The sequence below is a fragment of the Buteo buteo genome, chromosome 7 (assembly GCF_964188355.1).
Source record: "Buteo buteo chromosome 7, bButBut1.hap1.1, whole genome shotgun sequence".
NCBI lineage: Eukaryota > Metazoa > Chordata > Aves > Accipitriformes > Accipitridae > Buteo > Buteo buteo.
In genome coordinates, this window is record NC_134177.1 from 43,760,256 (window position 1) to 43,774,985 (window position 14,730).

Here is a 14,730-nt window from a genome sequence, read left to right on the forward strand (position 1 = left end):
AACATTCAGATTTAAAACCTCCTCAGAGGGGCATTTAATTACTTTTTTCAGAAAACATGTCAGGAAAAAGAGTTTTGAGATTGCACTTAAAGGCAAGCCAAACTGACTTTTGCTAGAGAACACAACATTATTTGAGGAACTGTTTTAAGATCTCCTACTATCAATTTTTTGGAGATGCTTTTCAGCCAGCTAGCCTAAACTCTCAAAAGACTTCCTCAGAACTCAGCACTCTTTCTATGAAGAAATGTGCTATGAAGTGATTTTGGCTGTATATTCTGAATTAAGGTGACCTGCAGAGGCATCTCATGAGAGCCTTGCAATTATATACTGAATGACCCAATAATAAGAGAAAAAGGACAAATCAGTAAACTAAGTGTAAAAAAAAAAATTGTCAGCTGGAACCCACTGTCCTGAGTCCCCAGCGGGGACTACAGACGTAAAATAAGGCTTGCTGGAACAGAAAAGCCTACTTGCAGCTTGGGTTACTAAGAGGAGTAAGTTAAGCAGTTTACCATTTTCAGTGTATAAGCCTGGACCCAAATTCAGTCAGAGATATCAAATTCAACACAGAAGTGGACCAAATCATGTTACCCCACAGATCATCACTGCCATAGCTCATGTAGCTGTGAAGTATGACCCCCCTTCACTAGAGGCAGGTATCAGGCAAGCTCTCCAGCAACCTATCTATCAGCCACCTATCAGCCACTCTTTCAAATCCACATGTCAAAATACAGTGGTACTCTCCTGTCCTGGTTTTACAAAAGGCTGACGTACATAAGAATACATCTACCTCCCAGACTCAGCAGAACATCCTCCTCCACACAGTGGTACAGTAAAGTGAGAGTTACTCTCCTCTAAGTTACTTTAAACATTTTTTAAGAAGCAAAACAAATCTTTGTAAGGTGGCTTTCAGGTTCAAATTACAACAGAAAGGAAACTGAATGCTTACCTTGTGAAGTCTGGGGGGACAGGAGTAGTGACAAACGAGGCCATAGGCTTCCGATGAACCTGCTGGAACATCATCAGAATCTCTGAACTTTTGGATATCAACTCACTCTTACTGCACGATCGTAACTATATGGGGAAAAAAAAGAAGGAAAAAATCCTTATGTCATTAGTAGAAAGCATAAGTTTTGACCACTTTTGGTTTTAAACAAATAAATTGCATGGCTGTCACAGCTTCACAAAGATTACCCACAATGCAATGTAAATGAAGCTTGGCGGGTTTTAGTTGGTTTTTTTGTTTGTTTTCTTCATTTGTTTAGGTTTTATTTCCCTTGAAACTGTCAGCTCTTAAGACTAAGAATTTGCCTATGATAGCCGATGGTCATGTGTTCTAAAATTTCTGTCAGGAATTCTAATTCTGTCTCAGTCCAAAGCCTGTGCAACACATCCGTGAAGTCCTGAATATTTAAGACTGTGAAATTCTACAATGAAAGTTACAGCAACTACTATGTACTTCACTTGGGTTAAACTAAAATATATATAAGATGTCTGATTAATACTAAGTCACATCTATTACTGTGTTTAGGCAACAATAACAAAGTAAATCAATCTGGAAAGGACACTTAATTAGCCACTGGGATAATTTGCTCAAATACATCACAACACAGCAATACAAGCTCCTGCGACATTAGACAGTTCTTTTACGTTTTATTTATTCCTTTACTGCTGTATTGCCAAGCACTGTACCTTTTTTTGTCCATCCAAATTTGAACAAAACAAAGCCTATATTATCTTAAATAGCAGGCCAAAACCCCCACTTCAATCCACTTAATTCAAGATATCTTACAAAACCAGTGTAATAACAAAGGGTGGGGTTTGTTTTTTTCAGATTTAGAAAAAAAAAACAAACCAAGCCCAACTAATCTTAGATGTTCCTTGAATAACTAGTACTGTATTTTCTAAACCTCTTTAGTAAAGGAGACAAACCTACTCTGCCTCTTGTTTTTCCAATGTTTAAACATCTTAAACTTACATTTCAAACTTTGTCAGGCTTAAGTGAGACTAATATGTACATTTTAAAAAGTAATGTTTCTGCTCTAAGTTCTTCAAATAATTATATTACTTTCACAAAAAGAATATGACATTCAAAGCCTCTCTTGACAAAGACATACATGATGACTTTAAACAAGCAGTAGAGACCTACACAGTTGCCAGATGTCTGCATTTTCCCACAATTTTTTTACTAACTAAACTTTTCCTCCTACTTTTGGAGGAGGAGAGATTGTGTTTCACTAGCACAACTTTGTTATTATTTTACTGGGTTTTTTTCTGCAAAAGAGAAGCAGATCTGCAGAGTTGCATACACACGGCTCTTCAGGATCTAGAAGGTCCTCACCTGGACTGCAACATAAGTAATTTCTGAATAATGTATAAGCAGAGAGCTCTCAGCGACAGAACAGACCAAAAAAAATGCTGATGCAGGGTATGCAGGAGCACCCATCCTCCTGATGTCATCAATTCTTTAACTAAGACATTCCACCACAGGTATGAAATAAGTACAAGTGCAAGGATTATTGCAACACAATGATCACTGATCAGGTGATAAAGCCAGCTTAGCATTCTTACTGAATCAAAAGCAGTGCAGGGAATGAAAAGGAATACAGAACAAGAGGCATCACTCACAAAGAAGCTTAGCCCCCCACCTCCAACTTAAAATGTCAAACTGCTGAAAGATAACTACTGGATGCAGTAACGCCTGAAGAAAGAAAACCCTTCTGTTTCCTCAGAGCAAGCAGAAATTGTTCAGGGCACGTACAATCAAGCTCTGCAGAACTTGAAAATTTCTTTTAAAAAAGCTGAACTTGCATAGCTAGAAGCAAGAAGAAAAAAGTGCTACCATGTCATCTTCTTGGAAAGACACATGGACAGGAGTGAAAGAACTAGAAGCAGTTCAGTTTTCCTCCAAAGCACGAAGAGAAACAGAACATTTTTGGTTATTTTCCATTTATAGCCACCACTATTCATATGCAGTTGGTAGCAGCAGAACTAACAGAATCTACCCACACTGTCTAAACGCTAAGTTACCTTAAAAAAACCCACATAACTGTGTAGTTTTATATAACATTGCTATTAATCCCTGTACTAGTTTTTCAAGCAACAGAAGACCTTTCATTATTTCTAGAAGACATACTTGGTTTTAAGAAGAAATTCTGCAACCGAAGGCCACTTAAATGAAAAGATACCCTCAAGAAATATCCATCAATTAATAGTTTAAAAATAAATAAAATAAGAAAGGCCAACTGACAAGGGATCTATGTAACACTACATTTCAGCTCTTTTCACAATCACCTGATGTTCAACTTCTTGAAGCAGGGATTCCAGAAGTTCAGTTTCTTGAGTAAGTGATGTCTTTTGACCTGTTTAAAGAAAAGACAACATGTTTAAAGAAAAAAAAAGACATACTCGCTGGATTTTAAGAAACTGAGATTTTCTTTTTTTTTTTTTTTTACCTGGAAGCTGCCCCAAAACCTGCTCAGGTAAAGGATTTCTAAATATACCAAGGTTGATTGAGAAAGCGTTTTTAAAAGCAAGCTTACATTTTTAATTAGAGCTGTAGTGAAGAACTCACTTGAGGTTAGGACAGTAATGAAACATTCTGTGCCCCAGAAATGGCAGGTTTGTTGTTTTAGGGTGCTTTTTTGGACCAAAAAAAAAAAAAAAAAACCCACGTTGGACTTCACTGAATTTGCTGTCATCCAGACAAGCCTCTTTTATATTAGCTGACACTTTTCTCCTAAAAGCCACTATTTCTCTTGACTTTGCTGTTTAAGTGTTTTCTTTACAAAAAAAGAACAAACAATGTTTAAATGTGTTTGCGCATTTCAATTAACATGAAGACCATGATGAGAAAGAATAAAAACCTAAGTCACATTTGTCAGTTTTCTACCATGGAGATTTACTTTGTCTCTGTCACAGATTACATACCTGAAAAGTATTTGGCAATTGTTAGAAGAAAAAAAAAAAAAAAAAGAAAAAAGAAAAAGGTGTTACACGGACAAAATGTTAACCAGACATTCTATCACAGCTTTAAGACTGCTCTTTACAGTACTGGTATTTTAGTACACACAAAAACAAATCTTGTGACTGATTACTGTATTCAATAGAGGCACAAAATATGTATGAATGCACGAATCCTGGATTTAACTTAAAGCAAACATGTTAAAGTACTGACGTGAATTTGAAGAGGAATTTGAAACACAGCTAATATATATTTATTATGTTGTTTTGGTTTTAATGGAAATTAACAAAGAAATAAATGCAAGCATTATCAAAGCTAGGGACATTTTCCAAGCATGAACTTTTCAGGTTTTCTTTGGGTGGGCGGCAGGGAGAGAGGGTTGATGTGTGTCTCTGTGCGTGAAGATTTCAAGCATCAGAAACATTTTCAGCACAGCTATTTTACTGCCTTATTTTAACTTCCAGGACAAGTACATGGATACAAGGTCAAGGATCTATTTGTCGGTGTACTTTGATCTACCGGTGGCATACCTTGCAAAACTAAGGTCATAAGTATAACATTTCAAGAGTGTCTAAAGAAACTGATATCCAAAGAAGATGACATGTTTAGTATGTGCTCCTATCAATGCATTATGGAAATGAAAGCACACATGGAATAACCAAGGCACAGATGCAAAATTAGCTGAGCAAAGCATACAGAGTTATAGCCAACTGAGGAATATTCTGTCCTTCTCACTGAAGGCTACACTTAATTTTTAGCAGTGTTGCTTTAGGAGAGCTGAAGTGACCAGTCCCTGGGTAGCAAAAGTGTCAGGAACCAAAATAGCAGCTCTGATTCCAGATGCCATGTTCTTCATTTGCAGACAAGGCTGCCTGTATGCATGGATCCAAACTTGCTCACCAGACATCTCATACAGACTTCTAATTTTTAAAAATTACATTAGAAGGAGTATATATTACAAAGATGTCAACTTACAGAGGTGGACTTCTTTGCTAATACGAATAGTGGTATAAAAACACTTCAGGTGAAAGGTACTAAACATCTTCCAATTAGGTGGAAATGTTCTCCAAGTTATTATACAGGAGTTTCTAACAAAACACAACCAGGTTACATCTAACAACTTAGAACTGTATCACAGTAACTACATAATTAAATAAAAGCGTTGCTGTAGGCAGAAGCTGTCTGTCAGCAGTTAACCTACTTAACACCACGAAGTGTGTGAGGAGTCATATGCCCAGGGCAAGAAAGTTTCTCAATAGATCTACACATTGTTAATATATTTCTCATACTCATAATAGATCAGGCAAATACCTACCCATTAATGTTATGAGCTTATTCTTCAGCTGAGTGTCTAACCGGGCAATCATCATCTCCACTGCATTCCTGATTTCCCGAACTCGTTCATCCTTTGCACTACGCACTGCCTCCACATTCCTCTCCTAAAACAGGGTTCAGGAAAAACATGCACAAAAACAAAGCTTTCACACTTTTGCATGTTTCACTCATTTACGCGTTGACTCCACTCTTTCAGATCCCAGAAATACCTAGGCCTCCCCAGAGTCCCCTCCAGCCCTATTTTTCTATGAGGGAAAGAAAAAAAAAAGTAATCCTGGTCTTACTGAAGCTTGCATTTTCAGAATAAGAAAACAGAAATGTGTTTTCAGATGAGCTGCATTACAGGCTATTCCTGCTGCCAGCTGTAAATATCCTTTGACTTTTATTGAATACATAAGCGTGCCCTCTGGTGGGTGACCACAGGTTAACAGTAAAGTTGAGCAACATTTTCTCATTACATAGAGATTTGTCATATGGCTGGGGATTCTTTAGCATCAAAATTTGTAAATACAACTGCCAGTTTCTCTTCTGTAACTTGGGCAGCACAGAAAAGTTACCTTCTTGGTAAAAAGAACAATTTGATAAAAATTGCGCTCTTCACCCCAGAAGGTGAAGGCCACCATCCTGTCAACATTTCACAAATACAGGTAGCCCACTTGGTGATACAACAGTCACATTTAAGCTGAAGCAGAGCTAACCTACCACAGCATGTGGCAAACAACTACCTGAACAATAGCATAGACAAAAACCATACGGAAACTTGTTTAAAAACCCCTTAATTTATCTGCACAAAGACTATACAATAAATGTAATAGCATTCAGCAGAACACAAAAATAATCCTTCCTAAAATACAAGAAATTGTATTGAATTGTTAGAATTCCCACTGAAACTGTCGAAGCTGAGCATGTGGATATTTGGATATCTAACACATTTACCCTCATGGGGAAGAAAAAGGAGATTAACAAACTTCAAATCTCTAACTGGTGAGCTGCTTTACAGCCCATCCTGTAGGCTCAAATATACTTATAGTTTATTCTCCTAAAGAAAGGAAAATAAGCTTTATTAGAATAAAGCATTTTTATACTTGTTTAGCATGGCAGACTGCACTTTTGTAAGTGTTGACAAAAAAAGTCTTTCAGAGAACTGCGCAACTCTAGCTTTTATATAGCACACACCCAAAGAAAAATTCCCTGTTAGCTAAGTCACATCATCTTCTGTCTGGCAACTACAAAACCAGTATTGAGAATATGTTAATCTTTCCACATTGTATAAAAAGAGTATAACTAAAAAGTAAAAATACCTGTCTATGGGATAATCTGATTACCTTCACAGAAGCAACAGCTTCTAAACAGATACTGAAAACATCATGAGCATATGAAATGGTGTACTACAGGAAAACTTTAACATTATCTTGGACTGATTTCTTACCACTTCTTGCACCAAACTGATCAATTCCATGAGTCTTCTCCGAAGCTTTGCCACTTCTTCGTTTACTTTTGTGACATGCTGCTCATAGATTTCTGCCAGTGGCTTAAAAGTATGTCCTCCATGCTGTTAAAAAAAGAAAAAGGGAGGGGAGGAGATGGAGAATAATAGAGCATCTCATTTTAACTTTATTCCACTCCTATTAAATTACTGGAAGAGAGGGGAAGAAAGCCGCCTAGTGTATCACTCATTTTGGAAAAGTTCCAAAGCAGATTGTATGTAGGAAGTCTGTCTTTCACTTCCCTTCATAAGAAGTCAAGAATTTGGCTTTCATACCATCAAAGCTTCCTGTCAAGAGTTATTTGGAGCCTCAACAGTCCTCCAAAAATAAACTGCTTCATTCACTGTGCAATTCTCTAACAAATCAAATAAGGCTAGAAGGGTTATTTTATTATTAAAACACCCTTCCCAAAGCACACTGTTAACCATTCATATTCCAAACAATGACAGCAGCCTCTCCTTGGAATTCTCAGCTGAAAGCATAATAAACAGTATGGTGAACTGTGCTACTAATACAGCTTTGAAGACATTCAAGATTACAGGCCATGATGTTTAAATAACCTAAGTGTTATCTGTATTTTCTGAGAAAGACTTCTTCCTTTGCCCATAAAATTCTCAGCACCACCTACAGATTGTCCAAGACAGCATGAAGTTTATAACAAGGAAGGTAATTCTGACCTCCTTTTGGCAAAAATTCAATTTGCTTCTCTAATTATAAACAGAAGGTATCGCATTTCACAACCAATGGTCACATTAAATTATAAATACACGTACAACTACAGTATTTGCATGGCAATTCAATAGCCATAACAACAGTTTCATAGCATTTCTATTTCTTCAAACTGGTGTCAAACATAAAGCTTGCGGTCTCTTACTGTAGCATACTATGTGCATATAAGCAAGCAAGTCTCTTCTTACCATTCCTCCCCAAAGCGCACACTGGTGGCAGATACATTTCTTACAAGTCCAGCAGAAAACACTAAGCTTTTCATGATGATTTTCACACCTTAAACGAAAAATACACATATCATCAACAGAAAATAGCTATGAATTTTCTGCAAACTCAACTTAACATTTTCACTTGTTTTGCTGCCCGATACTGAGAGTAAAGCACAATAAATCAGTATAGCTTTGCGAGAATACTACTTGTATTCAGTAAATACCTTTTGTAAAATAAACATTGCTCTTGGTATTCTCTCAGGTAGTACTTCACAGAGATAAAGTACATTACTAAAACTGGATTTCTACCCAGCAGATAAAGGATATCGTCAACAAATCAAGCTCAGAATTCTAGAAGTTAATATTTCACATCATTAAAATCCTAATCATACACTACCTAAAGTAACCACAGAGCAATGGCTCATAAGCTTTTTGGAAAAAAAATGATCTTTGTCAGTTCTTAAAATTTCAGGAACAGCATCAACCAACAAACCGAGCACAGACCAGGCCAGACCTAAAATACATGCCTCTCCCTTCCCCCTCCATTAGGATTCAGGAAATTGGGGAGGAGGCAGGCATAGAACACATAATTAGTCCCTGTCCATTTTTCAATGCTACTTCTCACACTTTTCTCCCCCAAATCTCTGGCATGTATCTTCAAACACATAATAGCACCAGTAATGGGATAAAACCAGGAGAAAAGCCTGCTGAAAAAGTACTGACAGTTGCTCCTAGGAAGAGAATATATCAGAAAATACAGGAGGCTCCAAAGACAAGGAAGGAGAATGAACAGCAGTAACGTGACAGATACAGCAACAGTAGTGCTTTCTGTGGGACTTTATATATTTTCTTTGATCTCAAACTGAGTTTATCAATTACATTTTTGCTAGGGACTAGAATACATCTTCTCAGAACAGCTTCTCTGCTTTTATGTGCCGAGATACCAAATCAGTACCCACAGTCTTAATGGGACTGCCAAATGAGCAAGCCGTTAAGAGACAACTTACTTCAGATGTATGGTCATTAAGAAGGGCTAAGAGCCTTTAAAAAGTATTACTACCGTTCATGTTTCCCATATCTCTCATTTACTATATTGAGTCAAACTAGAAATAGTAGTAGTTTGCTAGTCAAAGACACTGAAGAGCTTTTCTCTTTCCATTACGTACGACAGAAATTAACTCCAACTTTTAGTCGATACATTGAGCACAAATCAACTTTTAAGTTATCAGTTTGTTTCCCTGATTTTAATAAGCTGAAATTAAAAGCCCACTGATATAAGGCAAACTGCAAAACGCTTTATGTGAAGAATGCTCCATTTACTTGTCTTTTTCATTTTCTTCATGCTTTGTGAGATTGCACAGTTGAAGTGTATCAAGCTGTTGCGTGACCTCTTCTGCCCAACGACAGTTTACAAGCTCTCGTAGCTGCAGCGGGGCTCTGCAAGAAGCATGGCTAGAGTTAGAGCAAGAACTTAGCTCCAGGAGCTAAAAGAGAAGCATTGTAGTGAATTCAGTTAATCGATTCTACACTATTGGAAAAGTCATAGCCAAAAAGCTGAAGCTGTACTAGTTATTTAAAACAACAAAAAAGTAGTTTTAAGTCGATTTGCTCATTTGGGGGTTGGGTGGAGGCAGGAACCACAATGAACCACCCCACAATGACATACAGAATAGCTACATGGGGAACCCAAGAACTATTTCCAGACTTCTTGATAGGCTGCTGGATAACGCTGGGCAAATAATTTCATTTCTCAGTGCTTCTTCAATTTCTCTCATTATTCAGCTATCCTCATTGCAGTGCTTCAATTATCACCTTTGTAAAATGTAGATATATTTACCTCCTTACAAGCATTTTAGAGCTATTGACCAAATACTTCAATAGCTGAATATTTCAGAAGTTCTGCAGAAATGGTTGGTTAGTTGTTTTTTAAATACCTCCCTTCCCTTAGGGGAAAAAACATGCTACCTTCCAATTTTTGGTTTATCAAGAGCTAGAATGGCTAGGTACTCAAGAGCTAGAAGTGCTAAGGAGTGCCAAGGCTTGGGAGGATGGGGTGGGGCATTGTATTAAAAAAACCAAACCAACACATTGTAGCTACCTCTCAGACAACTCTGCAACACAAAGTAAGTCTCACAAATTATAGGTATAAAAAAAAAAGCACACATTTCAGACTGAAAACTGAACTTGCTGGTCTCTGACTCTCGCAAGAATATGAAGAGTTGGGAATACCATCTAGTTATTCTTATTACACCAACTACGTGCACCAAAACCAGCAGTGTAATGGGAGAAGAACAAAGATCTTGCTTAGCTTGTCCCAAAACTAGAACATATTTTAGAGTAAGTATTACACCAGGGTAAACTTTTATAGTAACAGCAGGGAGGCCTCAAAAATCAAGCTTACAAATATAGTGCAACTGCACTGAAAAAAGATCTATCATAACAGGACAGTATACCTAATTCCTGATAATTTATTTCTGATATTAAGAATACCTTACCTACAATGAGGGCACTGAGCTCTTTGTTCAGTCAGCCAACGCTATGAAGGAAAAAGGAAAAACATTTTTAAAGAGACTGTGAGAACTGCAAGCAAGTACATTCTATCATTAATTAGGAGTTACTTCTTTTTACTACCCTCTTTCTATATTTTTTCCTTTTTTTTTTTACAGATTTGTAATTTAACTGTTCAACCACTTAGTCACAGCAGAAGCTGCTATTTGTATCTTAGTAACAAAGCAACCACTTTTCTTTAGATGTCAAAGACACTTCAGTTAAAATTATACAGAGAATTTTAAGGTATCAAATATTCCATTAAAAACCACACACCTGGTGCTGACTCCCATAGTCATAGACTAAAGGGCATGTTTCAACAAAAGAAAGCAAAAGATAAAGTGTCTTTTTTGGAGCCTGTTATTAGTCTTCAAGGTAACTTACTTCTTCCTCTCGAGCTATTTATATGCAAGGTAGATACCCGCAGTTCGATGATCAAATCCACAAGGACCCTCTGAACGTTTCTCTTCCAGAAAGCTCCAAAGACAAGTAGCTGAGGAAAGAACTTCACCTGCCCACTACAACTCACAAGTGTAAAAGCTCAGCAGTTGAAGGGCTTGTATTTGTCAGCTCACTACTACATTTAAAGCTTCTCATGAATAATCTCTCACCACCCAGCAATGGTACATCATCCAACATTCTTAATAGGTAGCTTGAATCCTTCACATATAGATCTTGTCAGAGCTTTCAAAGCGAATGATGATTGTTCCGATTTCTGGAAATACTACCTGAGGTCTGAAAACCTCGGCTGAACCCTCCCCCCGCTATGTTAACACGTAACAGCGCCTGGAGTTGGAACTGAAGTGTTATGCATTGGTAACCATGACCTTAAGAAATGAACTGAGGTATTTCAGATGCTGCTTCAGCCTGCTATACCAGACTCCCTTGAGGAAGATGTAGCCCATATCTGATCATATCATACTGGCTTGGTAAGCATTTTAAAACATCTCAGATATGACAAGAGGTGATGTTATGACCTTCCAGTGCTCCACACTGACAGATGCAAAGTCAGCATTTGATTCCTGTCCCAACTTTCGTCTTCCATACGGGCATCACTGACTCTCAAAAGATGCTAAAGAAGGGATCATTATATGTCTGTTTCTTAAAAGCAATTATTCCAGATAGTCCCTATAATTAGCACTACTGAATGCAATGCACAGACTGCCTGGTTTTTCCTCAGGGCGTCATAAAAGATTTTGAAAGGGAAGCTAAAGAGCACAGAGCAGGAAAAAGTAATCCTTGGAACTCCAGGAAAAGGGGCAAGAAAGAAGCAAGAGCATGTTCACAAGATCAGTAGTTTTTAAGTTCATATATTTGCAAGAATAAACTATAATAAGCAAACTCACCCGAATACAACTGAAACAGCACAGCTTGGAGCAATGAGGACACAGACGTGCATCACGCAATTTCTCCATACAAATAAAACATCGGAATACTTCAGCAATGCTCTGCAAAGGGTAGATTATTGCTATTGTTAAGCCACACACTTGAAACATATCAGAGTTGCATTTATTTTCCAGGCAGAGTGCCAGGTTTCATAAATGCAGTCCCATTCCAAACAGCTACGGAGAGCGCACCTCAGAGCCAGATGCTAAGTCAAACACCATGGCTCCCCTCCCCACTTTCTCCTACACTATACCAGCTCTTAGCACCCATTTTATAACACTATTCTTCTTCTTCAAGGAATAGTTTGTCCGGCTTATCTTGTTCCAAGTGGGCCTTTCTGTAGCCAAGATATTATTCCTGCTTGTGATCACACGGGATTGAACAGTTGCCAAAAGAAACTGTGCTGCACCTGCAGATTCTGAACCCACGAGTTTCAATGTACTGGCACTAACTAATTCAAAAGCACGGTGAGTGCATGTATGTATTATACAGAATGCTAATGAGAAGGGTTGAATTGGACGGGGTGGTTTTTTTGACGTTTATAAGACCTGCATTCTTTTAAGGTCTACCATTAGCACTAGCACCACAATTTCTACACCCCCTCACACCCCACCTTATTAATCTTGGGCAACAAAAATACACTTTAACATATGTTTTTACTATAGCCATTTGTAGAGAGAAGCATTTTGTTCTAGAATACAACCACCTCATCCCTCTCCATTCTCAAAATGAGAAAGGTATTTTCAAATGCCAAGCTACGTTTGCTTTCTGTATCAACAGATTTTTCACTGATAAAAAAGTTTTACATTCCGTATTGTACAGGAGTTAGATCCCTTCTGGCTTTAACTACAGAACTTTGAAAGATTCTTCAGATGGGCTATCTTTTTCCCCGCACAGTTGAAATTATAAATCAACACAAAAGCGAGGCATTCTCTTCAATTTACACCACAATATCTCCCATACATTAGCGTCGTCTTTAATGGTTGCAAACCATTAAAACGCAATACACGGGTTTATGGGAAGTTATCACACAAGGTCTTTTAAATTCTTCTCCTATTTGGCTGCCATTAATACGGACCACAGCAATGCGTGCAAGCTGCCTAGCTTACAGGCAGACACCACCGAGTACTGCGCCTTCACGCACGCCAAGACGGGTTCCGTCAGCGCCAGGTCCCCATCCACCTCTGACGCTTCTCCAGTTTATTTTTCTAACCCTGACTACGTAAAATAACTGCGTGTCACCTAGAAATACCACCTCTTTACATCCTGCTTCCTTTCTACCCAGCTCCTCAGTGCACAGACGAGCCAAGCTCCCTCCTATGCGCATCCCTGCCCACCGCAGAGCTGCCATCTGTTTTCCGCCTCTCGGGCCGCCCGCAGCTCGGTACCGCTTGGCCTCTCTCCCCTCACAACAAGGGAGGGGGGGAACCTGTCGAGGGCTCCGCGGCCCCGCCGCCACCCGCCCAGACCCGTAAATAGGTCAGGCCGCCCTACCCCACCACTCCCGCCGGAGAGGCCCGGCCCCGCCGCTCTCCATCCCCCGCCGAGGAGAAGGTGCGGCCGCCCCGCCTGCTCCCCCCCTCACACGGCCTGAGGGACGGGGCCCCCCCGGGGGAGGCAGCGCTCCCCACACACACAGCCCTTCCCGCCTCCCTGAGGGAGCGCGAGCGCAGCCGCCCCAACCGCCGCCCAAGCCGCTCACCTCCACGCTCTGCTCGTCCATGGCCGCGGCTCCACCGCCGGCGGGGGAGGGGAAGGCTCTCCCCGGCCCCTCTCCCTACCGCACAAACCCCGGGAGGGGGGGTGAAGAGCGTTAAGGCGCGGGGTGGAGAAAAGGTTTAAGAGCCGCCGGGCAGAGGCTGCGCCCCGACCCCGGCCATATTGGCGGGGAGCGGGGCGGCTCCTCCCTCCGCCAACCCGCCCTGCGGCCGCTGAGGGGAGGCGGCGCTTAACCGCCGCACCCGTACTGCGCAGGCGCGATGCCCGCCCGCCGCCACGGGGCGTGGTGGCAGCTCCCTGTCAGCGGCGGCCGGAGCGGAGCCCGTGAGGCGGGCGGGAGGTTCCCGCCGCGGAGCCGGTCCCTGCTCGGGGGATCCGCCGTCCCTCAGTCCGCGGCTCTGAAGGAAGGTTGGGGGGAGCTGGAAGGGTCACGGCGGGCAGCGGCGCTCCCGGCTGGGAAAGCGGGAGAGGGGTGGTGGTTGAGGAGATTCCGGCCGCGGGCAGCAGCAGCGCAGGGCTCGAATGGAGATGTCAGGCGAGGGGACGGCGTTGCTTTCTCTGAGGAATTTGGAGGCAAAAAAAGCTTCGCCCTCAGTGAGTCGGTGCTGGCGACGGTATTTCGGGAGTAGGCAGCGCTAAACAAAATCTAGCTGCAGGGATGGATTTTCCGCCCCTGGCACGGCTTCAGAAACAAAGGTAACGCTCCTCAGGGCTGCGGCCACAGTTAAATTACGCGCAGCATAGTCGTTGACCCGCTAACAGGTATCTTTAATTGTTTTAGCCAGATTTCACTAATAAATTAAATATTTAACGCTGTTGAAGGGAGTGAGGGTAAGGATCGAGTCCTGCGCTGAAAATGGATCAATACGATTAAGTCTAAATGCTTCCATATTAGATCAGTGTGTGAAGCGATAGCAACCTTGTAGGTAAAAGGGCACACTCAGCAGCAGACATCGTAAAATCAAGTTATCCCTGTCGTTTCCTCCCGTTTCTTCTTCAATACACAACCTGTTCCCCTTAACAACAAACTCTAAATAGACCAACCAGTTCACTGATGAGTTCAGAAATCAGCCTTTCCCTTCCGAATGGCACTAATCTAAATTTCTCTCCTTTTGACAGCCATCATTTTTCACAAAAACTATAGGAACCTAGTGAACTTCAGGTATCTTACTCTCTCAAATTAGTCTGAAGTAAACCTAAAAACATTAAATATAAGAAAAAAAATCCCTTTTTTACTGTGAGGGTGGTCAAAGGCTGCAACAGAGGTCGTAAACTCTCTGTCCTTGGAGTTGTTTCAGGACACTGCTCTCAGCAATCTGCTGTAGTTGGCCCTGCTCTGAGCAGGGGGTTAGAC

At 40.6% G+C, this 14,730-nt stretch overlaps 1 protein-coding gene across 8 annotated transcripts in view; it reads right to left on the reverse strand.

Moving 5' to 3' along the window:
• TRIM37 (tripartite motif containing 37) overlaps window positions 1-13,604 on the reverse strand; it is a 33,061-nt gene extending 19,457 nt beyond the window's left edge. For all 8 annotated transcript variants that reach the window (XR_012651100.1, XR_012651101.1, XM_075032904.1 and 5 more), the window contains exons 1-9: window positions 13,360-13,604; window positions 11,618-11,719; window positions 10,220-10,260; window positions 9,045-9,161; window positions 7,704-7,791; window positions 6,729-6,851; window positions 5,280-5,403; window positions 3,295-3,362; window positions 950-1,074 (exon numbers count right to left, since the gene is read on the reverse strand). Coding sequence is in view for 6 of the 8 variants with exons in the window: in XM_075032904.1 (XP_074889005.1) it covers window positions 950-1,074; window positions 3,295-3,362; window positions 5,280-5,403; window positions 6,729-6,851; window positions 7,704-7,791; window positions 9,045-9,161; window positions 10,220-10,260; window positions 11,618-11,719; window positions 13,360-13,380 (809 nt within the window). In the remaining 2 variants the exon portion in view is untranslated. The remainder of the gene's footprint in view (window positions 1-949; window positions 1,075-3,294; window positions 3,363-5,279; window positions 5,404-6,728; window positions 6,852-7,703; window positions 7,792-9,044; window positions 9,162-10,219; window positions 10,261-11,617; window positions 11,720-13,359) is intronic.
• Between the last annotated feature and the right edge of the window lie 1,126 nt (window positions 13,605-14,730).